Here is a 15,872-nt window from a genome sequence, read left to right as displayed (position 1 = left end):
GTACTTAAACTAGGACGAATGTAATGAAGTAAATTAAGTGTGAACTCTGTCATTTAACAATCATGATTACACCAATAGAATTGAAGCCAGATAAACTTTCTCCCGTGGGCTTTCAAATCTCATGATTTGTGTTCTTCTCTTGACTTAAAGTCTTCAGCGTTACGTGCACAGACAATTTGACGTGGAGATAAAGGGCTTTTGTACATAAGAAAATTCAATAAAGGGTATATTCGTCAATCAACTTTAACTAGACAACTCTCTTTTATTATTCGTTTAGAGGGGTGTTCTTTGCCTTACCCAATTTCAACCCCGGTCTTCAAAGTTGTTGGTGAATTACTCTTTCAACGTCCACGGCCAATAATTTCAACTTTGCAGAGCCTTGAAGGTATGCATTAATATTGATACCTTGCAACCATTTCTTCATAGCTTCGTTTATTTTTCATTTTGACAAAATTAAAACTTTGATGCATTAATTGAGATAGATGGCTCGCCAACAGCATCAAACACAAGCTTTAATTTCTCATTTAATCCATCACCTCATGCACAACAAACATATCTTTGTTCTTGTCCAATATCTAAACCAAAAAATAACGAAACTTAGGTAATTAAGTTCTGTTTTTGTATTGTATTACCAAAGGTATCACCACCTTTTGAGTAAGGATTAATCTATTTTGAAAATGTAATTGTTCCTCCCAAATATCGCTTACAATAATTGAATATTTAGCATTTTGTTTATTGGGATCTAGTAGGGTCTTATCTTACTCTACCAACTTCATGAGTAACTCTTTTATTTCTTTGCAGAGAGGTGATGACTATTACACTTTTCACACATACCACAGTTTCAACTTGCATCCAGAAATGTTTCATCACCAAACAAAGTTTGCTATTGTCTTCACAATCTTCATGTTCTACTCAACAAAAGCCATAAACAACAACTGCGAGAGGAGTTGTGGAAAACATTCCCTGAAGTACCCTTTTGGATTCTCTTCTGGGTGTGAAATCCAACTTAACTGTGCAGAAAGAAAACAAGTACAAATTGGAGAGTTAAAAGTCCAAAACGTAACTTCTGACAGCATATACATTCGTTTACCTGCTAAATGCAACCGTAGGATAAGCTTCGTAGACCCACTTTTTGGTAAAAACTTCGCTCCAACACGGAATAACAGCTTTCTAGTACAACGTTGTTCATCTCATCTTGGAGGCTGTGTTATTCCCACATCAATTTTCTTTGGTAGCTTGAAGTTGGAAGGGTGTGAACATAAAAGAAGTGAAGATATCAATTGTTTGACGATGCTGAAGGGTAAAGATGTTATGATGATGACACATGAGGAATTGAAGGGAAGTGGGTGCAAGTTTTTGTTCTCTGCTATTGCTGTTGATAAGAGTAAAGAGCTTTCGCTGCAATTTCAAGTGGTTGAGTTGGGGTGGTGGCTTGAAGGACCTTGCCATTGCTCTAATAATGAGACTTGTACTGAGGTCCATCTTGCGGGAGGAAAACAAGGGTTCCGTTGCCACTGCCGTGAAGGTTTCACCGGAGATGGGTTCATAGACGGCACCGGTTGCCGGAGAGGTCAGTCCACCATGTTATTTGATTATATTTTTCTCATTTGATATGAAAATGTTTTCCCACTATACAAAGCCATATTTTCCAGTTTATGAAATTGCAGACACATTATATAATATGACATATTATGTTAATTTCCATGAGTGTGTGATGTGACACCAAATTGTGCATGTCAGAGAGTACAATATAATGGTATTAGAGGCCTTACATCATACTATATTAAGTTTAAAAACATTTTTAATTATAAACTTTTTTTGCACACTATTGCAATGTATATTGCAATTGTCACAATATCCATAATTTGTATAACTTTCAATCAGGACTGTAATTTGAAACACCCAATTATAAACTATTCATACTTTGTTTAGGACATGATTTGAGATTATTGTCCTACCTAGTGATGCTGTCATTGTTAATAGATTATCAATAAATAGAATTTATGGAATAAAGTTAGGGTACAATTTATTATATCATTGTTAAAGAAATTTTATTAAGTTTTCTACTTTTCATAAGCAGTATTTAAACTTTTAATTGTCTTGATTCTGGCATAAGACAGCTACTTGATCCCAAACACTAATCATGATATGAAAATAATGATTATATTTTGATCCCCGTTAATGGAATAGATATAATAACAATGATGATTAATGAAAAGGGAATATGACCAATTGGTGTTTGACATCCGGCAATTGCTTAATTTTATTTTTTGCTTTGGCCAATGAACCACTAGCAACGCGTCAGGTTGGTTGTGATAGAGGTGAATACAAGTGGAGTGTGTCTTAGACGTGCAAAAAGTCACATACCCCAAAAATCATGTCTGTGTTTCAAGTATATCAAATAGACAAATACTAAAGTAATTATAACTCTTTTAATTAAGTATTATTTTTTAATTAGATTGAAATGGAAATAGAGATATAAAATATAACAGGTAATGTCCATTTCTTATTAGTATAGTATTGTGGGAATAAAAATCAGTGTGTACTTTATAAAGGTCCACAATAGCCACATTTGATATGTTGACAGCATGGGTGGTATTATCAACTAAAGCATAAGATTCATTATTTTGATTCTTGTGGAGCAATACATAATGATGGCCTTTGTCATTTTTTCTCTAGGTGGTTATTATAGATTTTAGGGTTTGTGAATTTTTGGAGGGATAGTGAATAACTTTAGAGCTATCTTATCATTTTATTCCATTCCTTTCAAGCTTTTAACCACTTAATCAGGGAAGAAGAAGAAAACTGATTTGAACCGTTTTTCTATTTTTCCCTTTTAGTAAGTTAGTTGTTTTAGTTAGTTTTTAGTATGACTTGTTCTCTGTATAAGTCACCTTCTATTTCCTTTGTATATTCATTCAATCAATAAGCAATACAAGAGGTATATTCAGTTTAAGCATCTTCATCTCTTCCTCTCTTGTTTTTAGAATTACAAAGGTATAATTTTCTCACCTTGTTCTTTTTCCTTCTTTTCTTATCCCTCTTTTATGGTTACCATCTTTCTAAGGCTTCATTTCTCCTCTAAAATACAACTCGTAAACATGGTCGAATTTCTTGAAGCTTGAGAGATTTTATTGTTTTTTGGGTATTTTTCACCCATGATTTTGCAAAGAATCTTCAAGCAATGATATGTTCTTGTTTTGAATGATAACTTGTCATAGAAAGAATCATTTAAAAGCCAACTTGTATTGGTTGCTCCAATCGATTATTTATATATCAATATTAGGTAAAGCACATGGTTTGGTGGATGGGTTTGAATTATTATTATTTTTCTTATCGTTAGTGGTCAAAGGGGAGGCATTAGTGGCAAATACATTCACAATGTGCGGAATTTGGAGATGAAACTCAGTATTAGATATGTACTCTAACTTCCAAATATGAGAATATGATAAATATTAATTTAGTAACAAAGTGAATTAATAAAATGCTTTCACCATAAAATTAGACTGATGCATGGGATGAAAACTTAAAGAGGTGAATGTTAACATTTGTCCATTAATGTATTATACAATTAAGTAAATATATGTTTTTTTGTACTACTAAGAGTATTTTCCTACCTTTTGGTAAGGAATTAATCCCCTTTAGAGTGTATGATTACCGTCCCAACAACAAGTGTCGCTAATCGAAATTGAATTCTTAACCTTTTAGTTATTTTGGGATTTAGTAGTGTCTTGCACTACTAGAGAACACCTTGTTGGTAGTAAACATCTTGGAATCAATAAACAACTAAGATAAAAATTATCAAAAACAATTGATATATTTTTTGGTGCCTTGAATATTTTTTTTATATGAATATAGGTGTAAAATATTAAGCTGCAACATGTAGTAATTGCAGTACTAAATTAATGTTTGAAATATGGTCACTTTTCTAATCCGTTTTCTGTTGTTTCCACCCACCAGTTTCTCATTGCAATGCTTCAACACTTAATTTTGGGGAATGTGGGAGAGCAATCAAAATTGGAGTCCTTGTTGGAGGTAGAATCTCACTTAATTCTTCCAATATATATATGATCCCATATATAGCAGAATTCAGTAACTTCTTTTTCAATTATTACCTGTTCAACTAGTGGGTTTCATATGAGAGAAGTACCATGTTATTCTGAATAAAAAGTAAAACACTTATTTCAAGTTATAGCACAATAGGACTAACATGTTTTATTTTTTGCTTTTTCTTTATTCCACAACATCCCTATACTCCTATAGCAATTGCGTTGAGCTAATAATATTTTCTTCTTTCCCATTTTCCTTATACTTTAGTCTCTTATACTCTTCTCTTTCATAAAGAAGAGATCAATATGAAGAAACTTGACTAATGCTATATGATTGTTTTCAGTGATCATTGTTGGAGCTTCCCTGGTGGCTGCTCTGTTTCTTCTATGTTACTTTACCAAGCATCGTTCTACTTGGCTGAGAAAACAAGTGACGATAAAGCGCCTATTACGAGAAGCTGCAGGAAACTCTAGTGTTCCTTTCTACCCCTACAAAGAAATAGAAAGAGCTACAGATTCTTTCTCTGAGAAACATAGACTGGGAACTGGTGCTTTCGGCACAGTTTATGCTGGAAATCTTCACAATGATGAGTGGGTTGCTGTAAAAAAAATCAAGCATAGGGACACCAATAGTGTTGATCAAGTCATGAATGAGATCAGGCTCCTTTCTTCGGTCAGTCACCCGAATTTAGTTCGCCTCCTAGGTTGCTGTATAGAGGACGGAGAGCAGATACTCGTTTACGAGTATATGCCGAATGGAACACTCTCTCAACATTTGCAAAGAGAGAGGGGTGAAGTCCTACCATGGACAATAAGACTCACCGTTGCTACTGAAACTGCTAATGCTATAGCATATCTTCATTCTGCAATTGATCCTCCAATTTACCACAGAGATATTAAATCTAGTAATATTCTCTTGGACTATAGCTTTCAATCGAAAGTAGCAGATTTCGGACTTTCTAGGCTTGGCATGACAGAAAATTCACATATCTCAACCGCGCCACAAGGGACTCCAGGTTATGTTGACCCCCAATACCACCAGAACTTCTACCTTTCTGATAAAAGTGATGTCTACAGCTTTGGAGTGGTTTTGTTAGAGATAATAACGGCCATGAAAGTGATTGATTTTGCTAGACCTCAGAGTGAGGTTAACTTGGCTACATTTGCTGTTGATAAGATTAGGAGGGGCTGTGTAGATGAGATCATAGATCCTTTCCTTGAACCGCATAGGGATGCTTGGACACTCTATTCTGTTCTCAAGGTAGCTGAGCTTGCATTTAGATGCCTTGCTTTTCATAGTGACATGAGGCCTACTATGATGGAAGTGGCAGAAGAGCTCGAACAAAACAGATGGAGCGGATGGGCAACCATGGAGGAAACTATATGCATGGCTTCGTCAGTCGAGTCTGCGTGTTTATCGCCTCGCAATGGAAGTGAGAAATCACTGAGTAGTATTAAATTCAAGAGAGAAGGTCAGGTAAGTGAGACATTGACTGTTCCAAAGAGAACAGATATTTGTTTGCATTCAATGGAGGAGGTGAAGGAGAGCTCCCCTGTATCTGTTCAAGATAATAATTGGTTAAGTGAACCTAGCTCACCTTCAACAAACACATGCTAGGAAATGTAGTCAAGTGACATATATAGTTACTGGGTGGAAAGCCTCCTTCATGGAATAATAATAAAGGGATTTAACAGTTGTCTTTTTTCTTTTCCAGTTATAGGCTAAAGCTATTTTGGTGTATGAACATTAGGATTCTGTTTCCTTCTCCTTTCCGAGTCATGTTAAAAAAAGTATAACTTATGTGTGATTATTTTCCTCAGTAATCAATATACAGAATACACTACTCATACAGGAGGTAAAATATGAATTTAGTCATGGAAGATTGTTGAATTTCCTGGAAAGACTGCAGCATGCCAGCATTGATAAAATCGTGCAGTATCACAGACTTTCGATGTCTTCAGTATGTCTTCAGTATCATCACACTACAGTATTTTATAAAAGACTCTACTTTGGTACCTCATCAGTCATTTTTCCAATCATTGTTACTTGAGACACAGTACTTTTCAGAATGTGTATGTGGTGTACAATCCGCTACTTATCAAATTTTGGATTAGCTAAGGGTATATTTAACAAATATGTTAGTTAGTTTCATATCATTTTTAATTTAACAAATATGTTAGTTAGTTTCATATCATTTTTAATTTAACGCTATAATTTTTTATTTTATTTACCTAGTAGTAATAAGTTAATTATAAAAAAATTCATTAAAAGCAAGTTATATAAGTAATTTCATATATTAACCAACTACATTTATATTATTATTATTATTAATTTCATATTAAATTCAATTTTTAAATTAAAATAACAAGAAACAATAAATGCCTCATAAATTTAGTTGTTGAACTTACAAAAATAAGCTCTAAGTAATCCAATCTACAAAAATAAACTAAATGGGTCAATCGACAAAAAATAATTCAAATGGGTCAACCCACAACTTAACTAGTTTTGTTTTGGATTTTACAATCCCTCAACTTTTGCACTCGTCGCCCCATTCTTTGTCCAACTCTCTTTCTCTTCTATTTCCTTTTAGTATATTTGTCTTCTCTTGCCATGAAACCAGCCGAAGAAGGGCTTACCTTTGGAGTTTGTAGTACGCGAAGCAATCATGGCTTGGTCCTCTAACAGTTGCGAATTAAGTCGCCAAATGTAGTGAATTAGGCCGCGAACACACCGCGAATTAGTGCACAGTTTGTGGGGGTGACAAGCGAAATCTGTGACTATGTTTCCAATCAAATTTATGGATGCAAAATTTAATAAGTGAGGGACTACAATAGGGTTTTTGTCTTCAAGAAATTATGCATCCATGTCTAAATCAACTTTATGTCATCATTCCCCAAGAGTTAGCATAATTGGCAGAGGTGTCACGATCCGATTTTTGGTTGAACAATGGTTACATGACTTAGGTTAAAATAGAAAGTTGATATAACCAAGGTTATTAAAAATTAGGTTAAAAAGGTTGTGACCTCACATTGCAAGTTATTTCTCCAATGCCAAAACGGGTTGCGACTCAATACTCTAAAGTGTCACTCCATCACCCTCCGCCATGGAATGCCTTTTTGCCTGAGCTGACTTGTGATTTGACAATTCAATTCACGCTTTTGATTACCTTGGATATAACTATCCATGCAAGACATTGCGTTTTCCGTAAGTTTGGTAACTCGGTACATGCAGTCTAGTCCCTTAATGAAGTATATAGGTTTTTGAGATATACAAATTCAAAAGCAGGAAAAGGTTTATGTTTTTGAAAAGAGTGAGCTAATAACTTTTGTGGCTTTCACCCATCCAGAGTAGACAGGCTCGTGCTCTTTTGAATAGTCTTGGTGGATCCTTGTTTTAGGGAACATATTTAAGGAAGTTTCTTCTGTATACATATTAAATATTGGCTAAAGGAAAAAGAGAATGATGAGACCTTTTTGTAGCCAAGCAAAAAGAAGTGGCTAAATGTTATCTTGAAGAAAGAGAGAATTTGTAGCCAAGTAAAAGAAGCGGCTATGGTGAAGCCAATATTAATGTTCTTTGCTTTTGGCCACATGATCTTCAAGATCTTTAGCTATAAATAGGAATGTTCCAAGCCATTGTAAGATACACCAATACTTAGCTTAGTGCATATCCTCTTTTTTTTTCCTCTTGTTCTAATATTGTTAGAAATATTTGAATGTTTCAGAAATACTTGAGTGATAGTGATATTGGGTGTACTTGGGTTTTAGGAAGTGAGTGAAACATTGAGTGAATTTGCAATTCAATTTTATCATAGTGGAATTATTTTTGTTGCTCTTCAGCTGTGAATATAGGCAAATTGCCGAACCACATTAATTTCTTAGTGTCATTTTCTCTATGGGTCTTCCACGTCAACAAACTAGTATTAGAGCTCATAGAGCTCTTACACGCTAAGTCGTGGGATTTAAAATAAAATTCTTAGTATGCTTTGTGTTCGCAGCATTGTCTGATCTTACACACTAGAAAAGAATTGTGTGTTAGTGGAAAAGTATAGTAGTTTAAAAGTGCATGTCTAAGAAAGTTTTGTCTTAGGAAAGACCTGATACTTAAGAGTGTCTTCTAAAGACTCACCTCTCTTTCCTGGGAACTTTCCTGGTGTAACTTCACGGGCTACGACATTTTTCTAGTATACATTTATCATGATGAGTGCTAAATTTGATTTGGAGAAAATGATTACAACCTCTAGTGACTGAAAATGAAAGCTCTATTAGTTCATCAAGGCTTGGGCAAAGCCTTGAATGGTTGAAACAAGCTACAATAGAGTGTGACCGAGGAAGAGAAGGATGAAACCTTAGAAAAAGCACATAGTGCAATTGTGTTGTGCACGGGAGATGAAGTTCTACGAGAAGTGTCAGATGAAACTACAGCTGCTTCAATATCATTGAATCTGGAAAGTCTATACATGATGAAATCACTCACCAACAAGTTGTATTTGAAGAAAAGAATATATACTCTTCAAATGCAGGAAAGAAAACCCATAAAAGATCATTTGGATGAATTGAACAAAATTATTCTTGATCTAAAGAATATCGATGTTAAAATTGAAGATGAAGGCCAAGCAATTCTTCTAATATGCTCCCTTCCAAGTTCTTACGAGAACTTCATCGATACCATGATGTATGGTTGAGAAGATCTGACCTTAGACGAAGTAAATGTTGCATTGCACTCGAAAGAACTGGAGAAAAGAGTATCAGATTCTAGATCTGAAGGCTCAGATGAAAGTCTTTTTGTTAGAGGAAGAATAGAGAGGCGAAATCAATTTGGTGAAAGAGGAAAATCTAGGTCTATGTCTAAAACAAAACTTACAAAATATAAATGTTTCCACTATCACAAGGGGGATATAAGAAATAATTGCGTAGATCACAAAGGCAATGAAAAGATTTATGAATATGGAGATACAGCTGTAACAAATAGCTATGATAGTGCAAATGCTCTAATAGTCTCAGAACAGGACTTAAAAGATGAATGAGTAATTGATTTTGGATGCTCATACCACATGTATTCCAATAAGGATTGGTTTTTTCACTTACCAACCCCTAATTGGGGGCAAGGTCCTTCTGGGAAATAATGCTCGCTCCAAGTTCATCGACATCAGCACAATTAGAATCAAGATATTTGATGGAATCGTAAGGACGTTAACAAATGTAAGGCATGTTCCAAAATTGAAGAAAAACCTTATTTTCTTGGGAACACTAGATTCAAAAGGTTATAGCTACAAAGGTGAAGATGGAGCTATAAGAATCTCTAAAGGCATTATGGTTGTAATGAAAGGAAAAAAGAGAATAGTCTCTACATGTTATAAGAAACACAATCACAAGTGTTGCTTCTATCTCATCAACAACTGATTCTGATGCCACCAAGGATAAGTCATGTCAGTGAAAGAGGTCTAGCCGAGTTAGCCAAACAAGGATTATTATGCGATCAAAAAGTCAGGAAGGTGGACTTCTATGAACACTGCGTTTTCGGAAAGCAGTGTCAGATACACTTCAATGTTGCAGTTCATCGAACAAGAGGCACGTTGAATTATATACATTATGACTTGTGGAGTCCTTCCTAAGTACCTTTTCATGGTGGTAGCAGATACATGTTAACATTCATTGATGATTATTCAAGGAAGGTGTGGATCTTCATTTTGAAACACAAAAGTGAAGAATTTGTCAAGTTCAAACAGTGGAAAACCCTTATCAAAAAGGAAATTGGGAGAAAGATCAAGAGATTAAGAACTTACAATGGTCTAGAGTTCCATAGTGGAGAATTCAGAAATTTTTGCAAGGATCACGGTATCTCCAAACATTATACCATGAGGCACACTCCACAACAAAATGGACTTGCGGAACAAATAAACTGAACCTTACTTGAATGGACAAGATGTATGTTGTCAAATGCTAGATTGCCAAAAGAATTTTGGGCGGATGTTGTCAATACAACTTGCTACTTGATCAAAATATGTCCATCAACGACCATTGGTTTTAAAACTTCAGAAGAGATATGATCGGATATTCCTGCAAATTATTAAAATTTGAAGATATTTGGTTGCCTTGCATATGCTCATAACAAAGAAGGAAAGCTTAATGCAAAAGCATTGAAATGCATTTTTCTTGGATATCCTGATGGTGTGAAAAGATATAAGTTATGATGACCAGAAAATAAAAAGTGCATTATTAGCAGAGGCGTTACTTTTAATGAAGTTGAAATGCTAAAGCCTCATAAAGAGTCATCAAGTGAAAATGAAGATCCTAGTATCTTGGAAAAGGTGGAGTTTGAGGTGGAACCAACAAAAGAAAAAACACTTGATCAAGAAGAAGAAGTTTGTGATGCATGTACTCATATTGATATCTCCCAATTGCAACATTATCAGTTGTATTGGAACAGACAAAGGGGACATATAAAATCTCTTGAGAAATATGGTTATGCTGATATGATGTTGTAAGCTCTAAATGTTGCTAATGATATCATCAATTTTGAACCAAAGTCATACAAAGAAGCTATCAACAACAAAGAAGCTTCCAAATGAATTTCTTCCATGACAAGGAAATTGAGTCTCTTCATAAGAATCATACTTGGGTTCTTGTGAAACGGTCGAAGGCTCAAAATATTGTTGGATGTAAATGAGTCTTCAAGAAGAAGGAAGGAATCCCCGAGGTTGAAGATGCAAGATTCAAGGCATGATTATTGGCTAAAGGATTTACATAAAGAGAAGGCATTGATTTTAATGAAGTTTTCTCTCTTCTGGTAAAACATAGCTCTATTCATATCATACTTGTCGTTGTAGCTCAATTTGATCTAGAACTTGAGCAACTAGATGTCAAAATGATATTCTTGCATGGTGAGTTAGAGGAACAAATCTATATTAAACAACCTGAAGGATTTGAAGTTCAAGGGAGGAAATATCATATTTGCTTGCTGAAGAAATCTTTATATGGCCTAAAATAATCTTCTAGATAATGGTATAGACAATTTGACACCTTCGTGCTTGAAAGTGGCTATTGTAGAAGTTAACATGATAGTTGCATCTACTACAAGAAAATTTCAAATAAGTCATTCATCTATTTACTTTTATATGTTGATCACATATAAGAACATGTCAGAAATAAGAAACTTGAAAGCTCAATTGAGCTTAGAGTTTAAAATGAAGGACTTAGGAGCTAGAAAGAAAATTCTAGGAATGAAGGTTCAGAGGGATAGAAAAGAGGGGACATTCTTTCTGTCACAAAAGAAGTACATTGAGAAAGTGTTGGAACATTTTGGCATGCAAAATGCTAAACCAGTCACTACTCCATTGGCGACTCATTTCAAACTTTCAATGTCCTTGTGTCCACAAACTGAAAATGAAAAATAGGAGATTTTAAGTGTACCTTATGCTAGTGTGGTTGGCAGTCTCATGTATGACATGGTGTGCACTAGACCAAATATTGCACATGCAGTAAGTGTGGTAAGCAGATATATGGCAAGAGCTGATAAAGTTCATTGGAAAGTTGTGAAGTGGATTATGCGCTACCTGAAAGATATCACAAATATAAGGTTATTGTATGAAAAAGTCAAAGATGTTGGGAACAAGATCAGTTGATATGTTGACTCGGATTATGCTAGAGATCTAGATAAGCGGAGATCACTCACATGATATGTCTTTACATTATGCAGTTATACCATTAGTTGAAAGCAACACTACAACCAATTGTTGTTGTGTCTACAATTAAAGCGGAATACATCGTAATAATAGAAGCTATAAAGGAAGCCATTTGGGAGAAAGGTCTAATTGAAGAGTTGAATATACAACTAGAAGAATCAACCATATACTGCGATAGTCAAAATGTTATGCATCTGACAAGGAATCTAATGTATCATGAAAGAACTAAGAATATTGATATTCAGATGCACTTTATTAGATATTGTGAAGAAAGGAGTTGTTAGAGTGGAGAAAATACTCACTGCAGATAATTCGGTAAACATGATGAGGAAGTCAATTCCAACAATCAAGTTCAGACATTGTCTAGACCTGATTGATGTTCATAATCTCTAATGAGCATTAAGAAGAGTAATAGGAAAATAACTATGATAGTATTTTAATCAAGGTGCATATTTATTAAATATTGGTTAGAAGAAGATAATGACGAGACCTTTTTATAGTCAAGCAAAAAGAAGTAGTTAAATGTTATAATGAAGAAAGAGATAATTTATAGCCAAGTAAAAGAAATAGCTAAATGTTATGTTGAAGAAAGAGAGTAATGGTAGCTGAATAAAAGAAGTGGTTATGGTGAAGCCAACATTAATGCTCTTTGATTTTGGTCACGTAATATTCAAGATCTTTGGCTATAAATAAGAATGCTCCAAATCATTGTAAGATACACCAATACTTAGTTTTGTGCCTATTCTCTTTTCTTATTTGTGTTGTTCTAATATTGTCAGGAATATTTGAGTATTTGAGAAATACTCGAGTAAGAGTGATATTAGGTGTACTTAAGTTTTGGGAAATGAATAAAACACTGAGTTAATTTGTAATTCTCTTTTATCATAGTGGAATTATTCTCGTTGCTTTTCAGTTGTAAGCATAGGCAAATCACTGAACCACATTATTATTTTTGTGCATTTTCTCTATTTTACTTTCTGGATGGGTCTTCCTCATCAACAATACATTAAGTACATATCAACATAGAAATATTATAGGAGAATAGACATTTCTTTGTTTTTTACATCATGGTCAAAGAAACTTCTGATGAGTATGAAAAAACTATACATGAGTAATGGATTTCCTTTTCAGATGTTACCAACTGACAAATTAAAACTGTAAAAGAAGGCATTGTACGAGTTTATCTAACCATGACTTCTTGGATCACTAACTTGATTCACCTTCCTTGCTTCAGCATTGGAATACTGTCCCACAACACGAGCATGAGACACTAATTTTTCTCCACGAGCAAGGGCATCCACATTTTCGAGCAGGAGCTGTCTTCGAATCCTACCAACTACATAGCCTTCCTCATTCCCATTTTTATCAAGGAAAACAAAGTGTGGAATACCCTCAACATCAAACTCATCAACTTGATATTATCCACATTCAACATGACAAAATTAACTTGATCCCTGTTTCCAAAAGCCAATGGTGCTAAGATTGTAAATTAGTTCACATGGAAGTGTGAAATGTCACAGTTAGATCATTAACTTAAGAAATTATGAAAATATGGGAAATCCTAAGTGTTCATTACTATTTCCCTTATAGTTAGGTTGAGAGTTCGATCTTGGAAGGAAATGAAGAAAATGTTATAATTTATGACAAGTTGTGAGTCATAAATATAATTCTATAATTGTGTTATGGCCATTATTTAATTAGCCAAATATAAAATGGTCTTCAAGAATTAATTTGGCGGCTAAGGGCATATGTGGCATGAAATATTACAAGTGCAGATACCTTCAGGCAATCTCTAATTTGATGAAGGGACTGAATTAGAACTATTGCAACTTAACTATTACATACCTTCGAGATTTCATCGGTCTGGATCATGGTTGTTCCATTTGGGTTTATGTATGAGCATAAACATTGTATCATAGGAACAAAGCCATGATCATTAGGTTTTCCATATTTAGATTAATGGATTATACAGTGAAAATCCATCCATTGGTATTAGAGCCACCCTAATTTGATTCATGTGTGAAATTAGGTTTCTTGTTTTTCTTCCCCAAAATCTGAATTGATTTATTGTTTTGGTGTTTTATTTATGCCATGGATCGATTAGGACAGAAATTGATTGTTTTCCATGTATATATATATATATATATTCGAAATGAATAAGTGTTTTTCTGGTGTTTTGTTAAATGTTTTGGGTGGTTTTTCGGAGAAGAACGATGCAGAAACTGCCATGTTCATTTTCTGTCACAATACTCTCACTCAAGCGAGAACATGCTCGCCCAAGCGAGAGTGCCTCACCTAAGCGAGAGTGCCTCGCCTAAGCGAGAGTGCCACACCCAAGCGAGATCTAAACAGAAGCATTGGCTTCTATTGCGCTCAAGCGAGAGTGCCTCGCCTAAGCGAGGGTTACTCGCCCAAGCGAGAACTAAACAAAAGCTTTGTCTACTATTGAGCCCAAGCGAGAGTACAATAAGATTAATGAGGCTTTGGTATCTTTGTGCATTGGTTTTAATTGTTATTTGGTTATCCATTGAGTTGTATGTTATTTCAAGTGAGTCAATTGAAGTGAAATGTCACCAAAGTGACCCCTTTCATGGATATAACTCATTAGGAATATTGGATGTAAGTATGTATGATTATTCATGCGAGTATTAATTGGCCCAAAGGAAAGTTGATATTTGGCCGAAGATCATACACACCTGTGATGATAAACATGTTATAATTCTAAATTTTTTATACATGTGACTGATGAATCAATCTAAAGAGGGATTCGTCAGTTGACATGTCTTATTATAAATGTTTGATCATTACAACAAGAGTACCACTTGCAGTTAATATCACTGTCCAAAGACTTGATATTAATGGAGCATAAGGTATCTTGATTAGGACATACCATTATTTAAAGCATATTGATAATTTTAAGTTGTGAGCATAATTTAATATTTTGTCTTTTGTTCTGCTCAGCTACATCAATTGCTTCTATATCTGCAAATTTAAATTCGGTTCAGGTCCTTAATGGAGAAAATTTTAAGGACTGGAAAGAGAACATGGAAATTGTTCTTGGCTGCATGGATCTAGACTATGCATTAAGGATAGAGCAACCCCTTCTCCTTCGGAATTTAGTGCCTCTGAAGAGAGGAAGGATTATGAGAAGTGGGATCGCTCTAATCGCATGAGTCTAATGATTATTAAGCGCGACATTCCATAAGTCTTTAGGGGTACTATCTCAAATGAGATAAAAAGTGCCAAAGTTTTCCTTGCTGAGATTGAAAAACGCTTTGCAAAGAGCGATAAGGCGGAAACAAGTACTCTATTACAGAACTTGATTTCAATGAGATATCAAGGCAAGGGAAACATAAGGGAATACATTATGGGAATGTCCAATATTGCTTCAAAACTTAAGGCCCTTAAGCTTGAGATGTCGGAAGACTTACTCATACATTTGGTCTTGCTTTCCCTTCTTGCACAATTCAGTCAGTTTAAGATTTCTTATAACTGTCAAAGGGAGAAATGGAATCTAAATGAGCTCATTTCATTTTGTGCGCAAGAAGAGGAAAGACTGAAGCGAGAAAGAACTGAAAGTGCCCATTATGTTAGTACCTCTAAGGACAAGGAAAAAAAGGAAAAACACTTCAGAGCCCAAGAATGAAGCTGCTAAGGGTCCAGTGCAAAAGAAGGCTGATGTATGTTACTTTTGCAAATCAACTTGACATCAAAAGAAGAAATGTGTTAAGTATCACGTCTGGCATGCTAAGAAAGGTACATTTCATACTTTGGTCCGTTCTGAGGTCAATTTAACTTCAATACCTGGAAACACCTAGTGGTTGGACTCCGGTTCAACTTCTAACATCAGTGTTTCACTGCAGGGTTGCCTGAGCTACCGAAAGCCTAATTATGTTGAAAGATACATCTACGTTGGCGATAGAAAATCGGTAGAAGTGGAAGTTATAGGGCATTTTAGGTTGTTATTATGTACTGGTTTTTATTTGGATTTGAAAGACACTCTTGTTGTATCGTCATTTAGACGGATTTTAATTTTTGTTTCTTATTTGGACAAATTTGGATATTGTTGTTCATTTGGAAACAATTCGGTTCAATTGTCTTTAAATTCAAATGTTATTGGAACTGGTTTACTTATGTT

At 34.7% G+C, this 15,872-nt stretch overlaps 1 protein-coding gene across 2 annotated transcripts; it reads left to right on the top strand.

Moving 5' to 3' along the window:
• LOC109350084 (wall-associated receptor kinase-like 14) lies at positions 254-5,925 on the top strand. Of its 2 annotated transcripts, none has more exons than XM_019591212.1 (4): positions 254-385; positions 840-1,570; positions 3,961-4,035; positions 4,394-5,925. In XM_019591212.1, the coding sequence occupies exons 2-4, from the start codon at positions 859-861 to the stop codon at positions 5,665-5,667; spliced, it is 2,061 nt and encodes a 686-aa protein (XP_019446757.1). In that variant the 5' UTR covers positions 254-385; positions 840-858; the 3' UTR covers positions 5,668-5,925. The 2 variants fall into 2 exon arrangements, with proteins under 2 accessions (XP_019446757.1, XP_019446756.1); XM_019591211.1 differs by having other exon boundaries at positions 255-385; positions 802-1,570.

This window comes from Lupinus angustifolius, chromosome LG06 (genome assembly GCF_001865875.1).
Source record: "Lupinus angustifolius cultivar Tanjil chromosome LG06, LupAngTanjil_v1.0, whole genome shotgun sequence".
Lineage (NCBI taxonomy): Eukaryota > Viridiplantae > Streptophyta > Magnoliopsida > Fabales > Fabaceae > Lupinus > Lupinus angustifolius.
The sequence above is the reverse complement of the archived record's forward strand: the minus strand, read 5'-3'. Positions and strand labels throughout refer to the sequence as shown.